The sequence below is a fragment of the Sylvia atricapilla genome, chromosome 21, assembly GCF_009819655.1.
Source record: "Sylvia atricapilla isolate bSylAtr1 chromosome 21, bSylAtr1.pri, whole genome shotgun sequence".
NCBI lineage: Eukaryota > Metazoa > Chordata > Aves > Passeriformes > Sylviidae > Sylvia > Sylvia atricapilla.
The window spans coordinates 1617463-1643898 of NC_089160.1; the positions used below are offsets into that span (position 1 = coordinate 1617463).

At 52.3% G+C, this 26436-nt stretch overlaps 1 protein-coding gene across 1 annotated transcript; it reads left to right on the forward strand.

The window, feature by feature from the left end:
* Positions 1-1689: 1689 nt before the first annotated feature.
* Positions 1690-26259, forward strand: LOC136370472 (pre-mRNA 3'-end-processing factor FIP1-like). The gene is made up of 16 exons (XM_066333905.1): positions 1690-2015; positions 3196-3235; positions 6464-6548; positions 7661-7767; positions 8469-8527; positions 9560-9670; positions 11830-11960; positions 12625-12749; positions 13702-13807; positions 14772-14970; positions 15844-15870; positions 16384-16441; positions 16913-16968; positions 17986-18190; positions 19620-19778; positions 25146-26259. The coding sequence occupies exons 1-16, from the start codon at positions 1922-1924 to the stop codon at positions 25276-25278; spliced, it is 1695 nt and encodes a 564-aa protein (XP_066190002.1). The 5' UTR covers positions 1690-1921; the 3' UTR covers positions 25279-26259.
* Positions 26260-26436: the final 177 nt, after the last annotated feature.

The window sequence follows — 26436 nt, forward strand, 5'->3', positions numbered from 1 at the left end:
GAATCTACCTGGACTTGGTTGATTTACATCTGTTTAGTTTATGAACATGCAAACAGCAGATTTGGGTCTGGGCTAAACTGCTGAATTCTGCATTTTCCCTAATCACCAAATGTGTTTAGGTAATGATCCTTTCAATATATTCACATTTTATTTCACATTCTTTATGTAAACCTTATTATCTATAGTGGCCTTTCTTGAGCAGTAAATTAAAATTTCTGCAGGAAATAGGTTTGTATATTTGTATTCAGTGATAACAAATGTCACCTGAAATTTTAGCTAGGAAAGAAACACTTCTTAACAACAGTGCTGGTCCCATGGGATAGGTAATAAAACTGGAAAGAGGAATTACAGTAGCTCTCAGACTAATAAGAATTTAAAATTAAAAGGCAAATATTAATCAAAAGGTGATGACTGATCTGTATGTAGTGTGAATTATACGGTGTGCTAGCCTGGAGGAGTAATGGAAACCTACTGGTTCTCCAGACAGTTTCTACAGGGATCTCCTTGGACTTTTTTAACAGTGAAGTGTCTGAATAGATAGAGCAGCAAAAGGAATTTTGGGTTTTGTTGTAAATGGAAGGTGGAGAGGCAGCACTTTGCCACCTCTGCAGAGTTAACCTGGGTCCATGGATATCACCAGGGATCTCATCAGCTCCCACTGGTTTGGGATGTCCAGTTCCTATTCCAGTTCCTATTCCAGTTCCTACGGTGAGTATTCCTTCAGCATTCCCAGTGTAGGATCCAGCAGGGCACAAGGAGCAGGAACGGATCACAGCCACACCAGAACCACAGAGCGGAGAGAGGGAACATTTTAATCCGGGATTTTTCTGTCACTCTTTATTGCACGGAAAAGGTAACCGGCTTCAGGATTCCCTATAGTTTTTGTGAGTCCTTAGTGCTGAAAATCTGCTGGCTGTACTTTTCCCTGATGGAGTTAAGGGCTCTGGAGGAGGAGAGGGCGATGCTCGGAGCAGGAGCTCGCAGATGGAGCTGCAGAAGGAGCCTCAGGCTGTGAAGTTCAGCGCTCACCGAGAAGCCGCACAGCCAGACCTGGGAGGTGCCAGGACAGTGCCCAGTGTGTCCCCAGCTGTCGGGGAGCACCGCCAGCAGTGACACTGTTACAAATGACAACACTGTTATAAATGACAACACGTTCCGCTCTCCCCGTCCCCTCCCAGCGCCGCCTCGGGGCTGCCGCGGGACTCCTCACGCCTTTCCCGGGGAGCCCGGGCTCTTCTGGGCACGGCGCTCTCCTTTACACGGCTCCTCATTGCGGCGGGGAGGTGAAATCCCCGCTCCACCGGAGCCCCGGGCACGGCCGGGAGGAGAAATCCCCGCTCTCCGGAGCCCCGGGCACGGCGGGGAGGAGAAATCCCCGCTCTCAATCCCGGAGCCCCGGGCACGGCCGGGAGGAGAAATCCCGGAGCCATGAGCACGGCGGGGAGGAGAAATCCCCGCTCTCCGGAGCCCCGGGCACGGCGGGGCCGCTCCGCTCGGCGCATGCGCGCGGCGCTGGCGGGGCGGGTTTGGCGGGGAGCGGCGCCGGGGCCCGGCGGGCTCCGAGGGCGGCGTTAGGGCCCGGCGGGGCCGTGAGCGCGGCTCCGGGGCGCTGTGAGGCCGGCGGCGCCGTGAGGCCGGCGGCGCTAGGGCCCTGCGGGGCGCTCGGGCGGCGTTAGGGCCCGGCGGGACGCGGCGGGCGGCTCTAGGGCCCGGCAGCGCGGGGCGGGCGGCTCCGGGGCCCTGCGCGCCCACGCCGGGGGTCTCGCCCCCCCTCCCGCCGTAGAAGGAGCAATGGCGGCGCCGTAGGGCGGCCGCCGAACCCCCGCCCGAGCGCCGCGCCCGGGCCCGGCGGGAGCCGAGCGGGGCCGCCGCTCCTCCTCCTCCTCCCGCCGCCGCCGCTCCGCGCAGCCCCGCGGCCGCCATGGCCACCGAGCTGGAGCCGCCGGCCGCCGGCGCCGTGGCGGGCGCGGCGCCGCTGGAGGCGGAGGAGGACGAGGAGCACTGGCTGTACGGGGGTAGGTACCGCCGGCCGCGGGGGCAGCGCGGGGCCCCGGCCGGCAGCGGCGGGCCCGGCCCCGCCTCAGGGCCGCCCCCGGCTGCGGGGCCGTGCGGGACCGGGGCCGGCCCCGCGGGAGGGAGGGACCGGCCTCTGTCCCCGGGCCCGGAGAGGGACCGGCCTCTGCCCCCGGGCCCGGAGAGGGACCGGCCCCTGCCCCCGGGCCCCTCACAGGGACGGGCATCGCTCCCCGGGCCCCTCACAGCAACCAGCATCGCTCTCTGGGCCCCCTCACAGGGACGGGCATCGCTCCCCGGGCCCCTCACACAGGGATCGGCCTCTGCCCCCGGGCCCCTCACAGGGACGGGCATCGCTCCCCAGGCCCCTCACAGCAACCAGCATCGCTCCCCAGGCCCCTCACAGGGACCGGCCTCTGCCCCCGGGCCCCTCACAGGGACGGGCATCGCTCCCCAGGCCCCTCACAGCAACCAGCATCGCTCTCTGGGCCCCTCACAGGGATCGGTGTCTGCCCCCGGGCCCCTCACAGGGACGGGCATCGCTCCCCGGCCCCCTCACACAGGGACCGGCCTCGGGCCCCTCACAGGGACCGGCCTCTGCCCCCGGCCTCCCCTCAGGCCGCCCGAGCGGCTCTTTCTGGGCGGCTGGCGGTCTGTTATTGTCCTTTCACCACTAACACTGGTGCGGGGAAGGTTAACGCCGTGATTTGTTTAAGGGTTCGCTCATCACCCAAACCTTGTGCACCGCTGGGCTAACGGGTCTGGGATGTGGCCGGCAGAAACCACAGGACTTTATTGAAGCGTCTTTGTCCTCCCCATAAGCTTTCCACATGAATGCTTTTATGTTTCCTCCTCCCTGGCACGTTAAAATCCCATACACAGACCTTCATTGGTGACTTCAGTCCTTATCCAATAGCTGTCTCTGTTCTCTGAGACTTAGGATATATATTTTGAATTTTGTTTGGTGTGAGACATCACCTCTGCAGATGAGTGGTGTTTGTTGGGTTGGGTTTATTTTTAGTTGTTCCATTTCTAGTTGAACTTTGTTGAAAAGAGAGCACTAGGGTTATACTGCCTTGGCACCACTGGGTATTTCTGCACCTGTGATGCCTTTTGTGCTTGAATTTTTCCTTTTTTCCTTTCACTTGAATAATTCCTTTGTTCTTGCTGTTGTTTTTGCAGATGACACCACAGCTAAGCAAGAAGATGGACCAATTTCTGGGTGAGTCCTGAGGCTGTTTATTCATTATTACAATACCTGGTGTAAAGATTGAGCCTTGCTGAGCAGAACTTCAGGGATGCTTTAGAGCAGTGCTGTTGCCAGGAGCAGCAGCCTGTCCTTTCCCCATCCCACGGGATTATCCCCAGCTGGGGGTGGCAGGCATTTCTGCATGTGGAAGCTGAACTGGATGAGTGCACTGGTTTGATTTAGAACTAACTTTTAGCCCTTGGTTTGTTGTTTGTTTTTTTTTTTTTTTTTCTCTCAGCAATTAGTTTCAAACCAGATCCATTCTCCAGTTTAATTCCCTGTGAAAAACGATGATGCCCTGAGGGTTGGCTTTGTGCTGGCCTGGCACTGGTAAAACTGGCCTATGCTTTAGTCTGGGAAAGGTAAAAACCTTAAAGTTAAAATCTTGAGATGCTCAAACCAGCCCATTCTGTGAGGTCCCTCAAGTGATGTGGTAAGACTTGGAGATAAAAGCAGTGATCAGTTTGTCCTGGGTTATGTTTCCTCTCTTTTTGTAGCTCTGTGTTTTGCTTGGTCTCAGCACAGGATTACCTCTTGGCCATTTTAAATGGAAGATTTTTCAGAAGGCTTGGTTTTCACTGGGCTTGTGTGTGTTCAGCCCCTTGCAAAGTTCAGTTTGTGGTCATTGTAGAGTCAGTGTCTGGAGTGTTGAGGTTGTTACAGGTGCTGTCCTACTTCTGTGCTTAAGGAATATGAAAACTTGTTCAAATGAACAAGTGGTAAAAACATGGTGAATTGTTACCTAAAAACATCAAATGAGCTTTGTGAGGAGGAACAACTTTTAGACAGAATTTTACAGCTGCTTTACGTAAATCTGCTGTTCCTTGTCACGTTCATCTGAATGTAATTTTACTTTACAAGCAGGACTAAAAATCTGAATTTCCAGCAACTTTCTCCAATAACTGCAAAATGCAGGAAGGAGGAATATTAGTGGCCATGCTGGCTCTCCTTTTTTTTCCCCCCTCTTTTTACTTTTCCCTCCATATTTCTTTGTTGCACAATGAGAATCTACCTAAATGGAGAACTGTGGGGTGTTTTAATAAAAAAATGACTCTTTGTTTGCTCTGCTGTCAGCAGCTGCAGCTCCAGGGATGCACTGCTGGCTTGTCTGGAGTGTTCTTCCCCAGCCAGGAAGCAGAAATCTGCAGAGTTTGGGCTGCAGCATCACTGACATTCCCAAGCCTAAGGGATGTGTTAGATGCCAGCAAGATGCTGTGCTGTCAGCAGTGCCCAGGATTATGTTGGCATTGTGGGGAAGTGAAATCTCTGCCACGTTTTCCTGTGCCCAGGCAATGCTGGGGACGTGTCAGATGGTTCATTCCTGGGAAGCAGAGAGGTTGGGGAAAGGCTCCTGCTTCCCAAGTGTCTCTCTGAACTCCAGTTCATACATTTTAATGCACACCCACAGATGCTTCATGTGACTTGGAGCTGAAGGTAACACTTGTCACTCTTCCTAAAGGCAGTTATCTCAGAGTTTTGAGGAGATTCAGGGCTGGAGGTCAGTGCTGACTTGCTTGGATTGGGCAAAAAGGTTTTGGATCCATCAGAGAGATTTTTTTCCAGTGGTCTATGCTTTGGTCCTCATGTCACAGCCTGTGTCTGCAGCATGGAAATACCTGGAGGCTGGTTTTCCCTCTGACATCTTGGCTGCCTTTTATACCTGAAAGTGTGTGCAGGTGTCACATCAGGAACTTGGCACCCATGGGACCTGTGCTTGATCAGCTGCCCAACCTTCAGCCCTCTTTTTGATCTTGGCCTGATGATTTTCTTTGTGTGTGGGACTTCCCCAAAACGGGGCTTCAGTTAAGCTCAGATTGTTTGTTCTTTGATTTACACTCAGTAACAGTTGGGTTGTGTTATTTTGCCTTTCTTGTATGGTCTCTGTTGTCACTCTGAGGTGGCTTTGATGTGACCAGTGTCTGGATGCTGTGAGATGTTGCCTGTTTCTTTTTGAAGACAATCCTGTGGGTGTTGGCTGTCCAATGTGGGATTTTAAATTAACAGCAACATCTCCACAGAGCACTGATGGAGGATTTGGTTTCCTTGGCCTGGGTTGTTCTGATTGTGTCTCTTGAAAAAACTCAGAATTATTTTGAAGTTCTACCAAGTTTTAACTGTGGTATTGCAGACAAATGAGCTCTCTGTATTTCAGTTCTATAACACCTGGCACACTGTTTTCTAGCATGTGTACATCAATTCCACTTTCTTGCTTGGCCAGTGCAATAAACAGTGTTAACATTTGTACAAACTCCTAAACTGGAGGTAAATCCAAACCTGACCAGTGTTTCATCAGGCCTCATTTGTAGTGAGTGAGAAGAATGGGTGCATAATTATCTGACTTTGTCTTTTGGAATTATAACTACTTACTGTAAACTATTTGTAGAAACACTGAAATAACTTTTTTCCTTAATTTCTCTGGGACAGATGCTTTTGCTGCTGACTAAAATGCATGTGTAATTATTAGCATCCTTAAGGAGGAGGTGAAATTTTGCTGATTATCAGTTGTGATTGTGCCAAATCCGAGCTGAGCCAGCTGCCACTGAGCTGTTGAGTGCTGTCAGGTGCTCTCTGGATGTGTGAAACTGATTCTTCCCAGCACAAGCAAAGCCAAGCCAGGAGGATGGTTTTTTTTTTTTTTTGTCAGGTAGTTGAGCAAATGCCAGCAGAGCAAACACACGAGAAGAGTAAAGCATTGTGTGCAAGTCACCTGGGCAAAGGCTTTAGGAGTGTTTGTAGGTGACCCTGTAGGCTGGGCTGGTCCACTTTGTGTTCTGTGTCGTGGTCACTGTGTTTTCTCTGTCCCCAGACACATGGAGTCTGCTCACCCTCTGCAGGACACTCCCCAGGATTCTGTGTCATGGTCACTGTGTTTTCTCTGTCCCCAGACACACGGAGTCTGCTCACCCTCTGCAGGACACTCCCCAGGATTCTGTGTCATGGTCACTGTGTTTTCTCTGTCCCCAGACACACGGAGTCTGCTCACCCTCTGCAGGACACTCCCCAGGATTCTGTGTCATGGTCACTGTGTTTTCTCTGTCCCCAGACACACGGAGTCTGCTCACCCTCTGCAGGACACTCCCCAGGATTCTGTGTCATGGTCACTGTGTTTTCTCTGTCCCCAGACACACGGAGTCTGCTCACCCTCTGCAGGACACTCCCCAGGATTCTGTGTCATGGTCACTGTGTTTTCTCTGTCCCCAGACACACGGAGTCTGCTCACCCTCTGCAGGACACTCCCCAGGAGAGCCGGCCCGTCAACAGTGAGGACAGAGACATGGCCCAGCACGTAAGTGTCCCCAACCCTGGGGCTGTCTGCTTTTCTGCACTCCTGGGGACAGGCAGGGAGTGTAAAGATCCTGCTACTGCCTGACACCTGGTCTTTGCAGTGCTGGGATGTGCTGCCAGCCATTCCCAGCTCCAGCACCAGCCTTGTCTCCTTGTCCTGCCTTGAGTGGTGGGGGGGGAGCCCTGGTGCAGGCTCTGCTCACACCCTCTCAGGAGCCCTGATGCTGCAGTCTGGTAGGAAAAGCAGAACATGATGTGTTCCAGCTCAGTATTCAGTGGGACTTCTCAAAGACCTGTAAAATATGGGGAACACTGGGATAGAAAGCCTGGTGTGCTGGGAATCAGAGTTTTGGTTCAGGCTCAGGCCTCTGAGAATGCAATCTGGTGGCTCAGTGCTGAAAGAGGAGGAGGAGGGTTGCTTCTCCCCACCTTCCTCTCCTGCACTCTTTGATGGGTTTGTGTTCTGCCACATCAAGAGAGTTCATTCAGGGTTCTGACAGACCCATGTGCTGTGGAAAAGGAGGGAGGGTGAGGGACACCTTCCTCATGTAGGGTGAGGTGCTAATTCAGCTTGTGCTTCTCACAAGACTGCACTTGCTGCAGATCTGGAAGATCTCTTTTTCTAGTCCATTACTTTTGTTCCATTACATCTGTAAAGTGAAGTGACTTGGGGGCTGAGTGTGCTAAATCAGCCAAACCAAAATCCTCAGCTGCTCCCTACCACAGAAGTTGTGGTGAGAGAATATTTGTCTTGAGGTTCTCAGGTGAAGCCTGCTGAATGTATTTTGGTGGTTTTCATTTGTGGTTGTGTACTTTAACCATGACCCTTATGAAAGAGGTGTGCCAGAAAAGCCCCAACTCTCAAAAAGAGTGCGACAGGAGAACTGAGGGACGTGGTGAAATTCTTACAACTGAGCTAAACCTTCCCCACAGCCACAAAAATTACCCAAAAATTTCATGTCGGGCCAAATCTTCAAAGGACGCGGGAGTTTCTCTGCGGGCAGCTGCCCGTTGTTGTTGAAGGCTGTTCCAGAAGCTTCCTGAGATCTGGCTGTGCTGCAGAATTCCCAGGTGTGTGTTCTGATGAGCTCCTGTGTGACTGTGCTGTTGCAGGCCCTCCCCAGCGGCGAGGACGACGAGGATGACAGTGACAGTGACAGCGACGACGACGACGTGAAGGTCACGATTGGCAACATCAAGACTGGAGCGCCGTCCTACATGTGGGTACAGCTGGCCGTGGGGTTTGGGGCTCAGGGAGCTGGGAAAGGGATGAGCTGGGAGCTGCTCTGGCTCCTGGGAGCCACACAACACCACAACGGGCTCAGGGGCTGATGGGCAGCTCTGCCCTGCAATTGCTTGTTGGAGAATCCATCTGTAAAACGGGAATGATGATCCCTGGGGCTGCTGCTGGGAAATTAACTTACTAATTCCTGGGCTCCCTGGGGCAGAATCAAGGATGGGAAGTTCTGTTTAAGTCATCTGTGAAAACTTCCAGAACCAAAATCTGTCTTGCTAAGAATTTGCATAAGCTGTGAATTTACTAATTTCCAGCTGTCTGATTTTCTGTGGCTCAGAAATGGCAAGGCTGGATTTGAGAAAGCAGGAAATTACATTTTTTACAACTCTGCCTAAAGTGCATTGAATAAAAATAATAAGACAGCACTTTTGCTTGCTGCTGGCTGCCTTCCTCTTACACAAACGACTTACCTGTGCTTTGCTGCATATTCTAATTTTTCCACTTTATGGATAATTTCCTTCTCTTGTTGTAGAGGTGGTTTCACTCTGATGGATGACTCTGAATAGCAAACCCAGGTGAACTAAAGCATCTCCTGAAGGGTGTCAGGGCTTGAATATATTTTGCATGAGAATCTTTAGCCAAGTAATTTGTTCAAATGCCAACGTAGTGATTCTTTTCCAATAGGGGAACTCCTATGAATCTAAACTTAAAAACGGGTAGAGGCTATGGAGCATCAGCTTCAGGTATTGCTGTTATTTTTATCCTTCACCTTTGCAGTATTTCACCTACCTGGCACTGACAGCTGCAGCAGCTGCAAATTTTGCTCTGTTTAAAAGGATATAGAATTAGTGTAAACCAGGAATAGGAAGTGCATTTCCTAAAAATAAGTGCTCTCAGCACAGTCTGAGGGGGCAGGATGCAATGGAGTGATTTAATTACCCATCACTGAGCAAGGTGACTATAATTCTATTTAAACTAGGGGGAAAAAATGAATTTATTGATACTTGTATAGTAAAACCACAGAATATTTCTAAAATACATTGTTGCGCTGGGGCTGAGCATTGCAGCCCTGGAGAAGGACTGGAACTCAGTGTCCTGAGCTACTTGCAGTGTGAGATGCTGAAGGAAACAAGTCCTGGCCTTGAGTATCAGCTGTGCTTATTTGGCTGCTGAAATTTTCCACACCATTCAATTTAGTTTCTCATGTAAATTGAGTCTTGGATTCTGTCCTTCCACATATGTGAGACTGTCCTTTCATGGGCTTCATCTGCTGCCTTCCACTAATTGCTTTATCCAAATGAATTATCTTCTGATGGAGAAAATACGAACAAATTCCCCTTGTAGGTTCTGTACCTGATTTTTGCAGATTCCTGTTAGTCCATTTAAGACTGATCCTGAAAAAAAAGTCTCTTGTTATGAGAAAATGTGCCTGTCTTGGGAGAGGAAAATAAATACTTGCCTGAGGAGAAAAATAATTTAGTTTTATTTTCATTTGGGGTAAATTCCATGCATGTCCTAATGATTTACTCTGTCTGTAGTACCAATCTGGGTTGAATTTGCTTCTCTGCTGTTCAGCTGCAGGTGCTGCACACTCTGTTTGTTTATGGAGTGACTGGAGTCCTTTTTATTAAAAAGCTGATTGTGGTTACCTGCGTGCTGTAAAGCTGGTGATTAATTCACTGCAGTGCTTTGTTTCTGCTGGGATAATTTGCTGAGCAAATAGGTGGATTAAAGGCATTGCATTAAAAGTTGTAACAGTCCCTCTCTCCCCAAAGCCAAATTGCAGCCCAAAGGTATTGACTTGGATGCTGCAGGGAATATAAATGGATTGCCTGTGATAGAAGTGGATTTGGATTCATTTGAAGACAAACCATGGAGGAAACCAGGTGAGGCCTCACAGTTCCTTGTGTGGTAAATATTTTCTGCAGTTCTGGTTGTGTCTCTTAATTTTCACGTGTCATTTCTGTCCATTTATTGTTGCCAGGGAACAGGGAAGCTGGAACAATGTGCTCAGCCTCTGCTGCCTCAGACAATCAATGGCATTTACTGATTGAGCAAGCCATGCTCTACGTAAAATTGGGTTGCATTTATTCTAGTAATTGAACTTCCCTAAAGGGAGCAGCTATTTTTTTTTAATGGTCTATTTTATTAATTCCCTACTTCCCGAGAACATTGCACTGATGCCAATCCAATAATGTTTGGCCTTAAAGGCAGCTGAGTGGGGTCAGGATTTGGGTGTTGATACTTGTTTTTCCTCTTGCTGTGCAGGAGCTTGTTCTGTGTCCCCAGAGTTGTCCCTGTGGTCCCTCATTTGGGTCCTGGGGCTGCCCACACTTATTTGTATAAGGGAGATTTTTCTTCTTACAGCTGTAGGATGCTGCAAATCAGCTGCTGTTTTTCTTCTGATACAAAAGCAATTGAAGCAACTAGACATCCAGATTTTTGCTGTGCTACTCTAATAAAATGTGCTCTGATGAAATGTCAACTGAAACAAAAAGTCCTTTTCTCAGCCATCATCATTCTCCCTGCCAGCCCCTGTATTTTATTTATCTTTCAGCAATATTGCTGTGCTGAGTTAAGTAGAGCTTTCCTGTGGTGTGGGCAGGGTATCTCCTGCACCAAAGCACCCTGCAGGCAGAATGGAACAGAAGCTTTTCTTCTGCAGGGATTTCTCCTTGAGTGCCAAGTGAGACAGAGGGGAAAGGGAAGAAAATGAGTTAGAAAGAATACAGTGAAGTTCAAAGATAAAGCATGGACGTGGTGGTGGCCATGCTGTCATCCCTGGACCAAAATAGAGCCAGCTAAAACAGTGGTGGAATGCAATAGAGGGAAGATTTCTGCAGAGCTGTGTGGTCTGTAAGTTTATTTTAGATAGCAAGTAGCTCATTACTCAACAGCCTTTCAAGTTTATATCCTCTACAGTTAATTGTTTAACAGCTTGGTATGTCTTTGAGTGAGGGAGAGGAAGGAGAAATCCTGTGTGGAAGAGCTAATAGAGGTCTGAAATAGAGGCTGATAAAATCGACAAGTAAATGTGTTGCTGAGTTGGTGTGGGTGCAGTTTGCATGTTTGGGTGGTACAACAGGAAGAGTGGCCAGCCCAGGAGATAAACCTCACTGCTTAGACCTCACAGTTAAACCCAGCTCAGCTTGGGCAGAGTTTTGCTTCACTCTTGAAGCAGCTCTTTGGTTTGGAGTCGGCCTGTGTGGGAATATCTTTGCGTGGGGGGTGTTTGAGGGACACCTCAGGCAGGGCAGGAGGTGCTTTGTAGTGCTGGGAGGTGGGAGGGGTGCTCCTGGAATTCCTGCAGCTGGGGTTGCTCCTCTGCATCTCTGGTTTCTTGGCAAGCAGCTTGTGGTCACCTCTGTTATTCAGAAACGCTTGTGCTGAATTAGCACATTGCACAGGAGACTGGCAGTGGGAGATAGAACACTCTGGGGTGGCTAATTAGGGTTGTGACTGAACTGTAATTACTTGTGCAGTCTGGGATGCATCAATAAAAACCTTCCACTTTAGCTGCCTTTCACAAAATGGGCACCCCAGAATCTCTCAAAACAGCAAAGGCAGTGATGGTCAGGAGGGGAATGTGTAGGCTTAGTTCTGCCAGGAAAAGGGTTCTGTGGTCCACTCCATTTTTGTGTTGGGGTCTGGACCTGTCACTCCTGTGCTGTGCCCAGCACTCAGCTCATGTGTGGACAATTGGAAGAAACCAGCCTGAAAAAAATCAGATTGGTGGATAAGTGATTGGAGGGAGCTCCCAATGACTGTGGAAATGCTGTCCTGTGTGTCCCAGGGGGTCCCACTGCTGTCCTGTGTGTCCCACTGCTGTCCTGTGTGTCCCAGGGTCCCACTGCTGCTCAGGCCATGTCCCCCTCCCACCCAAGGTGCAGCCCCTGTGTGCTCTGTGGTACCCAGACAGGGAAAGGCACAAGCTGGGCTCCCTGGAAAACTTGTGTTGCCTTAACCCTTTATGTAAGCAGTTAAAGGGCAGCTTGAGAATGCAAATGTGCAGAAGCTCTGTGTTTACTCCTGCTCTCTCTGCCAGGTGCTGATCTTTCTGATTACTTTAATTATGGATTCAATGAAGAAACATGGAAAGCTTATTGTGAAAAGCAGCGGCGGCTTCAGCTGGGGCTGGACCCTGCTCCTCCCATCAGCACTGAGAACAAGATCACGGTGGGTGACTCCTGCTCCTGGCTCCAGGAAAACTGGGATTGGGTTTGGGGTCACAGAGATGAGGGTGTAAGAGCAGGAGATGCCTTAGTTCTGAACTGTTCTGTGTCGTTTCAGCAAGGAGAAATACAAACATGAATCTTTAAAGATTAAATCTCCCTGTGAAAATTTTCTCTGTGTGGAAGGAATAGTTCCATCAGCCTGGCAGGTTTGAACCACTGCAGCAGCAGGACTGGAGTGAATTTCCAGTTGGCTTGTAGGGGTGTCTGCTTGGAAAACCCTCTGGGTGAGAGAAGTGCAGGGAGAGGAGCTGGGCCCTCAGGGTTGTTTTGCTCACTGCAGTGGTGTGGCAGCCTTTTGTGTTTGCAGACTTTGGCCATCAACCTTGCACAAGTCCATGGTGGCCATCAGAACTTCAGCCAGATTTCTCAGTCCAGTTTTGACTTAGTGACTCCATGGAAAATGATATGAATTTAATAAACTCATAAGAGGACTTCTGATGGGAGACAGTGGACAGCAGGCTGAGGCTGGAATGGCCACTAGCTGGCAGAAATGGCTTTGCCTTGACTGTGATTGTTCATTTTCTTTTGCTGAGGGTTAACCTCTGGTGCTCCATTCAGTTGAAAGAAGGGCACAACACCCATGTGTTATCTATTACCTTCCATAGGTTCAGCAGGGAAGAACAGGAAATGCTGAAAAAGAAGTGGAAAACAACATCATCAAAACAGAGTTCAAAACAGACTTCTTGGCTCTGGTGGGAGGACGAATGAAGGCTGGGCCTCCTCCCAACAGGTAAGAGGCATGTTTTTCCATGGGGGCACCTGGGAATGTCTGAGTCTCCTCAAGCCTCAAAGAGAAGCTTTTAAGCTTGTCAGGAAGCTGCTGTGGTCACTCATTCAGTGTCACCTCCAGCAGTGCAGCCCCTGGCTGCCCATTCCCTCCTCCTTGGCACAGGGAGGGAATCCCAGATCCCAGCTGATGGGCCACATCTCTGGGAGTGGAAGGAGCCAGGCAAACCCCTCAGCTTTGAGGGCTCACACTGCTGACATTGCTTGTGCTTGCTTGGCTTATTCCTACTCCCACGATGTTAATCTTTGCCTCCTCAAGTGGAAGTGGATTACGAGTTTGGCAGAGGATAAGAGGAGCTGTTGGTTCCTGAGCCTGTGTTCCTGACGCTGCTGGATGTGTGGTAAAACAACTGAGTCATTCTGAGGGGCAGCCTCTGCTGGGGAAACCACTTGGCCCTTAGGAGATCGATGGGCTTTTATCAAAAGCTTCAGAAGAACACACCAGATGAGCCAGAGCTCCGGGATCAGGGTGTTGCTGTTGCTTCATTCACAAAACAGCTTTTGCACACCTGCCTTGCAGAAAGCAGCCCTGCATCCCAGCTTTACCCCTTGTCTGGGAACCAACTCGGTGCTTCAAGGATGAGCATTAAAACTCTGCTGAGTCTGTTGGATTTGAGCACTTTGGGGGCATTTCTGTCCCGGTGTGTAATCCCTGTTTTAACACCTATTTGTGGTGGTTCTTCGGATCACATTTCTGGGTATTCAGAGTGCCCAGAGGGGATGTTCTGGGTGTTCTCTCTGAGCCCTGCTCAGAGGGAAATCATTGAGGAATGCAAACGGGCTTCTCCTCCTAATCTGAAAGATGTTTCCCTGGTGGGAAAGCAAGCATAAAAGAAGCTGACAGCAGTGAAAATCGCTCCTTCTGAGGCTAAAAGGATGCCTGTGCTTTGTCCCAGGAAGCTGGGTGGGACCATTGATGTCATCGGGGGCCAGGCAGGCACCATCCGCAGGGTGGAAGGGAGACGTCGGGACAAACACGCCTCGGAGGAAAACCCCATTCAGGTAAAGCCTCTGTGCTGCCCTGGGCAAATGTTTGTGTGTTCCTGACCTCCCGTGTTCCGGTTCATTCCTGCAGAGCAGCAGGTAATGCATTGACCCTCCTGAGGTGTGTGCATGGATCATCCCCTTCTACAGGCTCATTTAATTTCGGGGTTAAAAGCTTGGTCTTGCTAGGAGCCAGATTTGTCCTTTAAAGACCAATCTTCCCTTTGGAATGGTAAGGCCTGAGTTCTTTCATCATCAGCTCTCCCAAAGTGTTCCTAGGAGTGTGTAGCTGGGAATCTCTGTGGATTATTGCCTTCCACTGTGGGGTTGGAATCTTCAAATCTGCAGTGAGGAGTTTGTACCTGGGGCTGGTGTTTCTCTTTACTTTAAAGTAACATTTAGTCTCAAATCAATCGGTGCAGCCCAAACCTCAGACTGAACATGGGCCTGTATTACTGAGTCTTGTCCCTTGTAAGAAATGAAAGCCTGGGTTTAAGGCTGGTCTCAGTTCTGGGCTTCCCTGCCCAGTGTGTGACCACAGTGTTCTGGTTGGTTCCCGGGCAGGAAGCTGCAGGGTCTGAGGACCATCTGCCAAACCCCCTTCTCTTCAGCACCTTCCTCCTGCCAACACTGCTAACTTGCCAGAAAAACCTAAACATGAAACCTTTCCCTTCCTAGCCAAATTCCTCGGGTTTTTCTTATGGTCGTGTGGCCCATTTATTTTTTTAGTAGTCAGTTTTCCAGACTTTGCCAACAAGACGGGTTTGCCTAAGAGACAATTTGCTGGGAAAGGGTGGTTTGTTGTTCCTCCCCCTCAGCAGCACTGCCAGCTGCACTTGAGGTCACTGTGGTGCCTCTGCAGTTTGGTCACTCCTCAGGCACGGCCACAGTCCTGTCGTGGTGATGCTGCCAGCACTGCGAGAGCCCTCCTGCAGGGGCAAAGGGATTAAAACGCTCTCTTTTCATTCCTGTGCCCCCTAAGGTGCTGGGAGACCACGGCAGTAAGCCCCAGCCCCCGCAGCAGCCCCAGCAGCCCTCCCAGCCCCAGCAGCCTCCTCAGCAGCAGCCCTTCGCTCCACCAGCAGGGCCGCCGCCTCCCCCGCTGGCCGGGCCTCCTCCTCCACACTTCCTGCACCCTCCTCCTCCTGTGACTTCTGTGCCACCTCCCCTGCACCCTCCAGGTACGTCTGCACCCCTTCAAACAGACCCCTTCAAATGGTGGGTTTGGGGTGGGATGGCCCAGGCGTGCAGCAAATCAAATGGTTCAGTGCCATAGCATAGCACTCAGGGAACTGATCCTTACCCCTGGGCAGGCTTTGTTTAGTCTCCATCAGCCCTGAATGCTTAAAAACGGCAGCTGCTCCCTGGAAACAAACTCCTCTGGGCTTTGTTTCCCTGAGGGAACCTTCCAGTGCTACTGCTCCATTTGCTTGATTGATAAATGTCAAGAAGCAGGTACCAATTTCTCTGGAAGAAGCTGAGAACTCCTGGCTTAAATGCAAATGCTGAGGTGAGGGTGGCACACTCTGTGCTTCTCCTGGTCCTGGGGCAGCAGCCAGGCTCTGGAGAAGGCACCAGGAGCACTTCATGGAGTGACTCCTGCCTGAGGAGGGTTTGCTGCAGCAGTCATGGGTTCTTTTCCATAATGACTTTTCCATGGTAGCTTTTCCTACTGCCTTTGATCAAAATGCTTGGCAAAATTGAGATGGACACACTGGAGTGGAACCTGCAGCAGGTTCTCCTCTCCAGCTCCTTCACTTGTTCTGAAGACCAATCAATTGTTCTTGTGTTCACACTCAGAAAAGGAGCTCCCCAGTGTAAGAGAACAGCAGCATTTCAAATTATAAAGAGATCATCACTGGGGAAAATTAGATCATTTATAGGCTAATTCCTGCTTAGTGACACCAATTTTTCTGCTGCTCTGTTTGCTCCAGTATGTGAGATATATTCAAAATTGTGCTTTGAAGCTTAGCTGGCGGTTCAGAGAGTCCATAAAGTACAGTGGCCATGCTTTTCCTGTTGTCCTCACTTCTTTTCCCTGCTTTTTTCCACAGGCCTGCCACCTCCAGGTCCAATTCCAGGTAGGTGTTACCTTGTTCTTAATAACAGCAGCAGTTTTGATCACACAGGTTCAGAGCATTTGGACTAAGTAACATGAAATAGGATGGCACCAGTTTGGAGCACAATTAATTTAAGGTTAATAAACTCCAACTCAGCATTGAACCTGAGCTGCTTACCTTCTATTCTGACATAAATCTGTAGGTCAGAATCACTTGTTGCATTCTGATCAGGATGCAATGTGTCTGCATCCCAAGAACCACTTTTCCTCCATAGGGCTATAAGAGTTAATTGTTACTCCTTGATGAATCTTATGTTCAGTATTTATAAGCCAAAATAGAAGTTAATTCTTGCTTTGTTTTTCTTCCAATATCCCTACAAAAGTAACAGAGTTTTAGGATGTGAATTTGAGGGAAAATGATTCCATTTTAAACAGGGCCTTGTTTAGAGTACAAAGATGCCTTAATGGTTTCTAACTGTGAGCAGCACTTGTGGAGCTGCAAGATCTTGGTGTTGATTTACCTTTCTGTGTCTAGGGTTGTTCCCACCACCTCTGGCACCACCACCAGCTCTCCTCATCCCAACCTTGGATGGGTAAGACCACACCTGGGTAAGACCACGCCATGGGAGCAGCTCCTGGAGGGAGGAAAGGAGGAGAAGAGGTCCAAAATCAGTGCTGGGGATCCATGGTCTGGTCTTGGGTTGGGGCGGGGGGTGAGAGCAGAGTCTGTCAGGAATCCTCTGTGCATTCACCTGGATTTGTCATATTCAAGTCACAGGAAGGAGCCAGTAAAGCCTAGAGCAGCTGATGGCATGATTTGTTACTGCAGATGCTTTCTCTGAAGGTGCCCCAGGCAGTTTGTGAGCAGAGATGCTTTCCCAGGGCAAGCAGTAGGATTATGGCAGGTTTGGAAGCTGTGGCAAAACCCGTGAGCATTTCTGGTAGTGGGATTTCCATAAGAACGCTCCATAGACCTCTAGGTGAAAACCAGGGTGAAGCTGCAGCACAGCCAGAGCCGTGGGGGTCCCTGATGTCAGTAACTCACCCCCTTTTCTCTCCCAAAGGCAGCCAGCCAGCTACAACAACAGGCAGCCACCTCCCTTTGGCTACAACTCTGCAGGTGAGCACGGGGCAGGACACATCCAGCTGCTCTCTCTTCCCTGGTTGTTGGCAGCCCAGGCTCTTCTGAGGCTGGCACATCACATCTGCTGCAGGCTCTTGTTGTGTCCCAGACGATCCCAGGCAGGAGCACAGGCTGGGTTTGCTGCACTGAGTGCTGTGCAGGTGTGCTGGTGCAGTTTTGTGGCCCAGTGTTCTGTCCAGGGCAGCTCCCCAGCACAGAGAAGCTTCCCCAGTGCCTCAGCAGTGTGTTCTTCCTGTTTGCACACACGTGTGCTCACCCTCACTCATATTCTATCCCTTTTTCCCCACCCTCAGGGATTAGCACAAACATCCACAGCTTACTGACCTTGGTATCTCCACCCTGAGCTTTTGAATCCTCCTTGTCCCCCACTTCCCCCTCTCCCTTGCCTACAGGTACCATCTCCTGTGGTTTGTCCTGGGAGAGGCAGAGCTGGGATTTCAGCAGGTTCCCTTCCCTGGTGCAGCAGTTCTCTCCCTGTCCTGTAGTGAGCAGGAGTGGCCTCCTGGCTGTGCTGAGCAGTGGAAGCCAGGCAGCCCTGCAGTGCCTGCCTACAGGACAGGGTTGGAGGAGTGGCAGTGCCAGCCCTTCCCAAGGAGAGGAGCCTCCAGATGTGGCTCTGCTTTGGGATACAACCTCCCTGGTCCAGCTGGCCGCCTCTGCCTGGGAAATGCTGGTGGCTCTGGGCTCCCCGGGTGCCATCTGAGACCAGAAGGTTCCTGGGGGGAGGTGGGACCTTGTCTAGGTGACCAAGAGCCCAGGGCTGACAGAGACTCTGCAGTGCTGCCTGTAAATGCCTGCTCTTGTGCTTTCCTCAGGGAGAAGGGGTTCCCTGTTCTTTGCCAGCTGCTGGAAGTGAAGGGAAGGACAGCAGGGAGCTGGGCCATTGTCCCCTTGGATGCAGCTCTGCTGCCGGAGGGGATCTTTGGAAAGGGAGGGACACGGGGGATCCCGGGCATGCTCTGGATGATGGAGGGTTCTGCTCTCTGGCTGCAGATTCAGGGTTCATCAGCTACCCCCCCATCTCCACGTCCCACACGCCCTGGGTGACCACGGTGGACAAGGGCACGAGCAGCTCCAGCAGCAGCCACTGGGAGTACTCGGGCTCCCGGCGGGACAGGGAGCGGGAGCGGGACAGGGACCGCGACCGGGACCGCGACCGGGACCGCGACCGCACCCCGACCACCAGTGAATACAACAAGTGAGTGCTGCCCGAGTGCTGCCTCCAGCCTCTCTGGGCAGGGCTTGGCCTCTACAGGACCCCAGCTGAATTCTCTGCAGTGTCTGGGGAAGAGCTCCTTCGCATCAGTAACTGCGGCACAGAGCAGGAGCTGTGTCGCTGGCTGATTTCCTGTCTCCGGGTCTGGGGGTTTTTTGTTTAAATCCAGCAGAACCAGTTCCTCTTGCTCTCCCACGAGGCCAGTCAATGAAATAGCCCCTCTGTGTTTACTCAGTGTTTCACAGCTCAGTGTGAAGCACTGGCTGCAGGAGCTGCTGCTTCTTGTCTTCTAAATGTCACTGTCAGATCAAAGGACAAACAGCCTGCTCTGCTCTGCTCTCCTGTGGGGCTGGGAGTGCCATTCCCTGGGAGTCAGCCAGGAAATGGGAGCAGGACTGGAGAGACCACCTTGGTGGGAGCTGCTGTGACCTCGGCTGACAGCAGTGCTGGGAGTACCTGGGAAGGGACAGGAGGCTTGGAGCCTCCCTGTGTTGATCTGAGGTTTGGGCTGCAGAGATTTCCCAAACCCGTCCCTTTGCTGTTCAGTCAGCAGCAGCGTTGGTGTTTTGCAGGCTCCAAGCTCAGAAACGCCAATAATCATTCAAAGCATGATCAGAATGTGCATTCCTGGCACAGGGTATTTCCTGCCAGGGAGCTTCCCAGCCCAGGGAGGGAGGAAACGGAGCTCCTAATATATGTGGGTTTTTTTTTTTTCCTGTATAAGCTTTTGGAGACTGTGAATGGAATGGGGGGAAAGAGAACAGAAGACAAACTTGCTAAAACTGGAAGAGCTCAGACTCCCCCACCTCCTGGTGCATGCTGGAGCCAAGGCCTGGGATGAGCACTCCTGAGCACATTGCTGGCATTTCTGGGTGGTGTGGAGCACCCTGGTGCAGGTCACAGCAGGACAAGTGGCCATGCAGTCCTTTGGAGCACTCCCAGCTGATTGATCCTGGATGTTTATTTGTCCAGCTTTGTTTCCAGGAGTGTCAGAACAATGTCTCTTGAGTTGCTTTCTCCCAAGCCTGAGTTTTGTTCCCACACAGGGACTTGTTAACCCTTCCGATTTTGGCTTTCAGAAGTTGACCAGAGGGGAGTGTGGGATGTGTCTCAGTTTGGGGTACACCCTGCCCTCTCCAGGGGGTTGAATGAGGTGCTTTGAGCAGGTAGAAAGGCGCAGACAGAAAAGCCTGTTGTTTTGAGCTTGTGGGGAAGAAAACAGCCCCTTACACAGCAGGACGAGATCTCACCTGGGCTGTGTGTGCCGAGGGAAACGCAGCAGCGAGGAGAGAGCAATGAGAGGAGCGTGTGTAGGAGCACCCCTGGGCAGTCAGAGGTGCCTGACGCTGCTGCTGAGGGTGCTGCAGCCCTGGGCAGTGTCCCTGTACCCACGTGTCCCTTGTCCCCACAGCGACGACGAGCGGTACCGCTACTACAGCCGCGAGCGCAGCTACGACTTCGAGCGCGATTACCGGCGCAGCCGCGACCGCAGCCGCGAGCGCGAGGAGCGGCACCGCGAGCGCCGCCACCGCGACAAGGACGACAGCAGCAAACACAAATCCTCCCGCAGGTCAGTGCCCGGCCAGGAGCTCCCTGTTCTCGGGGTGAAATATTGGCCTGGCTCATCCCAGCACAGCTCAGTGCCCGGCCAGGAGCTCCCTGTTCTCGGGGTGAAACGTCAGCCTGGCTCATCCCAGCACAGGTCAGTGCCCGGCCAGGAGCTCCCTGTTCTCGGGGTGAAATATCGGCCTGGCTCATCCAGCACAGCTCAGTGCCGGGCCAGGAGCTCCCTGTTCTCAGGGTGAAATATCGGCCTGGCTCATCCCAGCACAGGTCAGTGCTGAGCCAGGAGCTCCCTGTTCTCGGGGTGAACATCAGCCTGGCTCATCCCAGCACAGGTCAGTGCTGAGCCAGGAGCTCCCTGTTCTCAGGGGGAACATCAGCCTGGCTCATCCCAGCACAGCTCAGTGCTGAGCCAGGAGCTCCCTGTTCTCGGGGTGAAACATCAGCCTGGCTCATCCCAGCACGGGTCAGTGCTGAGCCAGGAGCTCCCTGTTCTCGGGGTGAAACATCAGCCTGGCTCATCCCAGCACAGGTCAGTGCTGAGCCAGGAGCTCCCTGTTCTCGGGGTGAACATCAGCCTGGCTCATCCCAGCACAGGTCAGTGCCGGGCCAGGAGCTCCCTGTTCTCGGGGTGAAACATCAGCCTGGCTCATCCCAGCACGGGTCAGTGCTGAGCCAGGAGCTCCCTGTTCTCGGGGTGAAACGTCAGCCTGGCTCATCCCAGCACAGGTCAGTGCCCGGCCAGGAGCTCCCTGTTCTCGGGGTGAAATATCGGCCTGGCTCATCCCAGCACAGCTCAGTGCCGGGCCAGGAGCTCCCTGTTCTCAGGGTGAAATATCGGCCTGGCTCATCCCAGCACAGGTCAGTGCTGAGCCAGGAGCTCCCTGTTCTCGGGGTGAACATCAGCCTGGCTCATCCCAGCACAGGTCAGTGCTGAGCCAGGAGCTCCCTGTTCTCAGGGGGAACATCAGCCTGGCTCATCCCAGCACAGCTCAGTGCTGAGCCAGGAGCTCCCTGTTCTCGGGGTGAAACATCAGCCTGGCTCATCCCAGCACGGGTCAGTGCTGAGCCAGGAGCTCCCTGTTCTCGGGGTGAAACATCAGCCTGGCTCATCCCAGCACAGGTCAGTGCTGAGCCAGGAGCTCCCTGTTCTCGGGGTGAACATCCGCCTGGCTCATCCCAGCACAGGTCAGTGCCGGGCCAGGAGCTCCCTGTTCTCGGGGTGAAACATCAGCCTGGCTCATCCCAGCACGGGTCAGTGCTGAGCCAGGAGCTCCCTGTTCTCGGGGTGAAACGTCAGCCTGGCTCATCCCAGCACAGGTCAGTGCCCGGCCAGGAGCTCCCTGTTCTCGGGGTGAAATATCGGCCTGGCTCATCCCAGCACAGCTCAGTGCCGGGCCAGGAGCTCCCTGTTCTCAGGGTGAAATATCGGCCTGGCTCATCCCAGCACAGGTCAGTGCTGAGCCAGGAGCTCCCTGTTCTCGGGGTGAACATCAGCCTGGCTCATCCCAGCACAGGTCAGTGCTGAGCCAGGAGCTCCCTGTTCTCAGGGGGAACATCAGCCTGGCTCATCCCAGCACAGCTCAGTGCTGAGCCAGGAGCTCCCTGTTCTCGGGGTGAAACATCAGCCTGGCTCATCCCAGCACGGGTCAGTGCTGAGCCAGGAGCTCCCTGTTCTCGGGGTGAAACATCAGCCTGGCTCATCCCAGCACAGGTCAGTGCTGAGCCAGGAGCTCCCTGTTCTCGGGGTGAACATCAGCCTGGCTCATCCCAGCACAGGTCAGTGCCGGGCCAGGAGCTCCCTGGTCTCGGGGTGAAACATCAGCCTGGCTCATCCCAGCACAGCTCAGTGCCGGGCCAGGAGCTCCCTGTTCTCAGGGGGAACATCAGCCTGGCTCATCCCAGCACAGGTCAGTGCTGAGCCAGGAGCTCCCTGTTCTCGGGGTGAACATCAGCCTGGCTCATCCCAGCACAGGTCAGTGCTGAGCCAGGAGCTCCCTGTTCTCAGGGGGAACATCAGCCTGGCTCATCCCAGCACAGCTCAGTGCTGAGCCAGGAGCTCCCTGTTCTCGGGGTGAAACATCAGCCTGGCTCATCCCAGCACGGGTCAGTGCTGAGCCAGGAGCTCCCTGTTCTCGGGGTGAAACATCAGCCTGGCTCATCCCAGCACAGGTCAGTGCTGAGCCAGGAGCTCCCTGTTCTCGGGGTGAACATCAGCCTGGCTCATCCCAGCACAGCTCAGTGCCGGGCCAGGAGCTCCCTGTTCTCGGGGTGAAACATCAGCCTGGCTCATCCCAGCACAGGTCAGTGCTGAGCCAGGAGCTCCCTGTTCTCGGGGTGAAACATCAGCCTGGCTCATCCCAGCACAGCTCAGTGCCGGGCCAGGAGCTCCCTGTTCTCGGGGTGAAACATCAGCCTGGCTCATCCCAGCACAGGTCAGTGCCGGGCCAGGAGCTCCCTGTTCTCGGGGTGAAACATCAGCCTGGCTCATCCCAGCACAGCTCAGTGCCCGGCCAGGAGCTCCCTGTTCTCGGGGTGAAACATCAGCCTGGCTCATCCCAGCACAGGTCAGTGCCCGGCCAGGAGCTCCCTGTTCTCAGGGTAAACATCAGCCTGGCTCATCCCAGCACAGGTCAGTGCCCGGCCAGGAGCTCCCTGTTCTCAGGGTAAACATCAGCCTGGCTCATCCCAGCACAGGTCAGTGCCGGGCCAGGAGCTCCCTGTTCTCAGGGTAAACATCAGCCTGGCTCATCCCAGCACAGCTCAGTGCCGGGCCAGGAGCTCCCTGTTCTCGGGGTGAATATCAGCCTGGCTCATCCCAGCACAGCTCAGTGCCCGGCCAGGAGCTCCCTGTTCTCAGGGGGAACATCAGCCTGGCTCATCCCAGCACAGGTCAGTGCTGAGCCAGGAGCTCCCTGTTCTCGGGGTGAAACATCAGCCTGGCTCATCCCAGCTCCTGCTGTCCCACTGCCTTGGGCAGGAGGAGCCCTTTGGGACAGGGGAAGGAGAGATCCAGGTTAAGTTCCTGTTCTGTGGGTGAGGGAGCGTTTGGGCTGGGCTCAGGCTGCCAGCAGAGCTCCCGTTTTAACAAAACACACTCAACAAAACACGTTCAAGGCCGTGACAGAAGCATCAGCTGTTGGTCCTGCTGCTCCTGTGCGCCAGGGCAGAGCTCACAGGATCAGTTAGGTTGGGAAAGACCTGTAAGGTCCAGCCTGAGACACAACGCCACCTTGTCACCCAGACCATGGCACCAGGTGCCACATCCAGCCCTTCCTTAAACATCTCCAGGGACAGTGATTCCATCACCTCCCTGGGCAGCCCGTTCCAGTGCCCAGTCACTCTTCCTGTGAAGAATTTCCTTCTGCCTGCACTCAGAAACTGCCTCTTGAGCAGGAGGAGCAGAGCTCTTGCCCAGAGCCCAATAGTGAGGGGGTGATGGTCTGCACAAAGCTGAAACTTTGGGGCAGAGCAGCATGTCCTGGAATCAGAGCTTTTCTGCAGAAAATGGATTTGCAGCATGATCTTCCTGGAAAAGCAGGCTCCAGCAAAGCAGCAGCTCTGCTCTCCGGGCTGAGGCAGGTTCTGTGCTCAGGTCCTGTGTCACTTCACATCTCATTAATGACTTGCTCTTGCTTTTGTTTTTTCTTGATGCTTCAACTCCCTTCTTTTAGGTGAAATTCCTGTCAGCTCTGTAGGTAATTACCCTTATTTTGAAACTGGTATCAGAAAAACTCCTGTGTAGTGACTGGAGGAAAAAGGCTGTTTCTGTCCTTAAGGAGATGAGTAAGTTTTCAAGGAAGGACTGATTGCTGAAGGGTTGGGAGCAAAATGATAGGTAGAAAGACTAAGACCATAATAAAAATTGAATACAGAGCAACTGGAAGCTGAGCTGGTATCAGACAAACAAGTCATTGGCTTCAGGGTTATTTCTCAGCTTCTCTGCTCAGAATTGAAACCTTGGAGTAGATTCCTCACTGTAAGAATCCCACCCATGGTCCCCTCCAACCCAAACCATTCTGGGATTCCCTGCTTGAGGCACGCTGAGGTTTGAGCCTGTTTGAGGCATCTGCAGATGAAAGGGTTTCATTTCCAGCTTCCTGCAAACTGAGCAGTCTGAAGGAAATCACTGACGCTGATTTCAGTATTAAAGGACTGTCACATTGTCCCAGCATAAACCACTGACACATTGGCCACGAGGTGGCTGAGGGTGTTTTGTGGGGAGGCAGCAGCCTTTTATTTTTCCCTTTTTTTTTTGTCTTTAATGACTGTGAAACCATTTATTAAACCAGTCAGAAAATTCCTTGAAGCCAGGAGCTTTTCAGCCAGGTTCAGCCAGTTCTGTGTCTGCTGCTAAACTGGAATTCCAGCTGTGCTAAGAATTGGTCTGTACAGCTGATGCTGTCCCTGCTCATGGAGCTGTGCCTGCACACTCAGTTTATCCTGGGATAAATTTACCTGCTTGTTCCTGTACTCTGGGCTGTGCTTTATCCCTGCCACCTTCACAGCACAGTCAGCTCCTGAGAGCTGCTGGTTTGAACCTGTGAGAGAAGCAGCAGAAAATCTCCTCCCAGGATGGGCCAAAGCAGAGCTCCCCCTTTTCTGGTGGGAGGCAGAGCTGCCCCTGGGGCTGTGCTGGTGTGAGGAGCAGTGGCAGGGCACAGGCTCAGGATTGCTCCCACATCACAGAAATCCTGGGTAAACATCCCCAGTTACCCACCCACCGCTGGAAAACCGGGTGAGATAAAGGAGTTCTAAAGCACAAAGGCGGTGAAGAGCCAGGTCAGGTGTGAGTCAGCAGAAGTGGAAACAGGATCTGCCTCCCATGGGGAAACTCACATTTTTCTCGCTCCACTGAGCCCTTTGTGCCTCTAGTCCAGGGATTTCCCCTGCGTGTTCACAGGAGTGAAAGTTTCAGACACTGCTTGGGTTTAGGACTCCTCCTCTCAACCTCAGTGCTGTGACAGAATGGTTGGAGCTCGCTTGGGAGGGGAAGAACACCGAGGTGTCGATTGTGGACACTGCCAGGAGTGACAGTGTGTGGCAGTGTGTGACAGTGGCACTGTATGACACTGGCAGTGTGTGACAGCGTGTGGCAGTGGCAGTGTGTGACAGTGTGTGACAATGTGTGGCAGTGGCAGTGTGTGACAATGTGTGGCAGGGGCAGAGTGTGACAGTGTGTGGCAGTGTCACAGTGGCAGTGTGTGACACTGGCAGAGGTGGCAGTGCTGATGCATCACACAGCCCCTGCACTGCCCTCGGTGCCGCTGAGGTGGCTCCTGTTGTGGGGATCAAAGCCCCTGTGCCCGTGGCCGTGTCCTGCTGTGGCAGGGCCGTGTCTGATGTCACTTTGTCCCCTGTGCTCCCTGCCCAGGAAGCAGCACGAGAGCGAGGAGGGCGAGAGCCACCGGCGCCACAAGCACAAAAAGAACAAGAGGAGCAAGGAGGAGAAGGAGGCCAGCGAGGACGGGGCCCAGGAGGGCGAGGAGCAGGACACCAAGGAGTGAGGCAGCCCCCAGAGGACCTCCCTCCTGTGGAACCAGCGTGGCATCGGTGATGTTTTGGTTGGGGGGTGATTTTTTTTGTATTATTATTATTATTTTTTACTTTTCTCCGAGGGAAGAGGCTGAGTGGGCGAGCCGTGGCACAGCCGGCAGCGCTCCGGGAGCTGAGGCTGCACGTGCCCTTAAACTTCCTTTTTTTTGTTTGTTTGTTTTTGATACAAGACAATACACAGTACTAGCTACAAAGCACTGAGCTACTCTACTCATCCACATCCCTAGGGAGAACTTTGGTGTATCAGATCCTATGGTTTCTGATGGAAGATGGCTTCAGCTGAAACTAACGCAATTAGGTCGTAGTTCTTGGTTCTTTTTTGTCATCATCATTCCTTTTTGAGAACTAGGACAGTAAGTGCAACTTGAAATTTATTGTCCAAAGAACGGCGTGATTTAGATCCCGGGAGCCAGCTTAGAGTCTGGTGTCCAGTAGTGAAAAGTCTCATCCCTGAATAAATCTCTTTATAGCTCCAAAAGCAGCTTCTGCTTTCTCCGTGGCCAGCTGGGCGTGTCAGGAGGAGCTGCAGGACCTGCTCCAGGTGGGCACAGGGAAGCTGCATGTGGCAGCTTCCAGAAGCTGCTGAGGGCCTTCACACAGCGTGTGCAGAGACTCCAAAACTGGCTTTTTTTATCCATGGCTAAGGCAGTTCTGTCATGTTACACCTCTGCGTGGGGAATCAATGAAGATCCATAGCAAGAGCATGAGTTTCTCTTTAATTCCTTTTGACTTAACTATTTTATTTCCTTTTTTTTTTTTTTTTTTTTTTTACTATGAGTTGACTGAATAACCTAGAGTGCAGTAGAGAACACCAAGTCCCAGTTAGCAGGTTGTCCTCGTGGGGTTGGCGTTTCTATTTGGGTATCACCAACACTCCTGTCCAATGCATTCCTTTCCCTTAGATCCCAAAATAAATTTAGTCAAATTCCAAAGTTTCTTTGGACTTAGTATTGGTTGGGGAAGGGGCAGCAGAGATGTTTCTGGGTGGGAAGAACAGGGGAAACAATTTTGAGGGGTTTTGGTCTCTCTGGTCCTTAGGATCCTGCCCTTCTGTTTGTGTGAGCCCACAAATGTCTCATTTTCCTTTGAACTTGTTATTTAAAACTGTC

What these genes read in the sequence shown, in the direction of transcription:
- LOC136370472 (XM_066333905.1), top strand. Translation starts at nt 1,922, where the DNA reads ATGGCCACCGAGCTGGAGCCGCCGGCCGCCGGCGCCGTGGCGGGCGCG. An exon ending in ACAGAGACATGGCCCAGCAC is followed by an intron (nt 6,549 to 7,660) that starts GTAAGTGTCCCC and finishes GTGCTGTTGCAG; the next exon opens with GCCCTCCCCAGCGGCGAGGA. An exon ending in AAACACAAATCCTCCCGCAG is followed by an intron (nt 19,779 to 25,145) that starts GTCAGTGCCCGG and finishes CTCCCTGCCCAG; the next exon opens with GAAGCAGCACGAGAGCGAGG.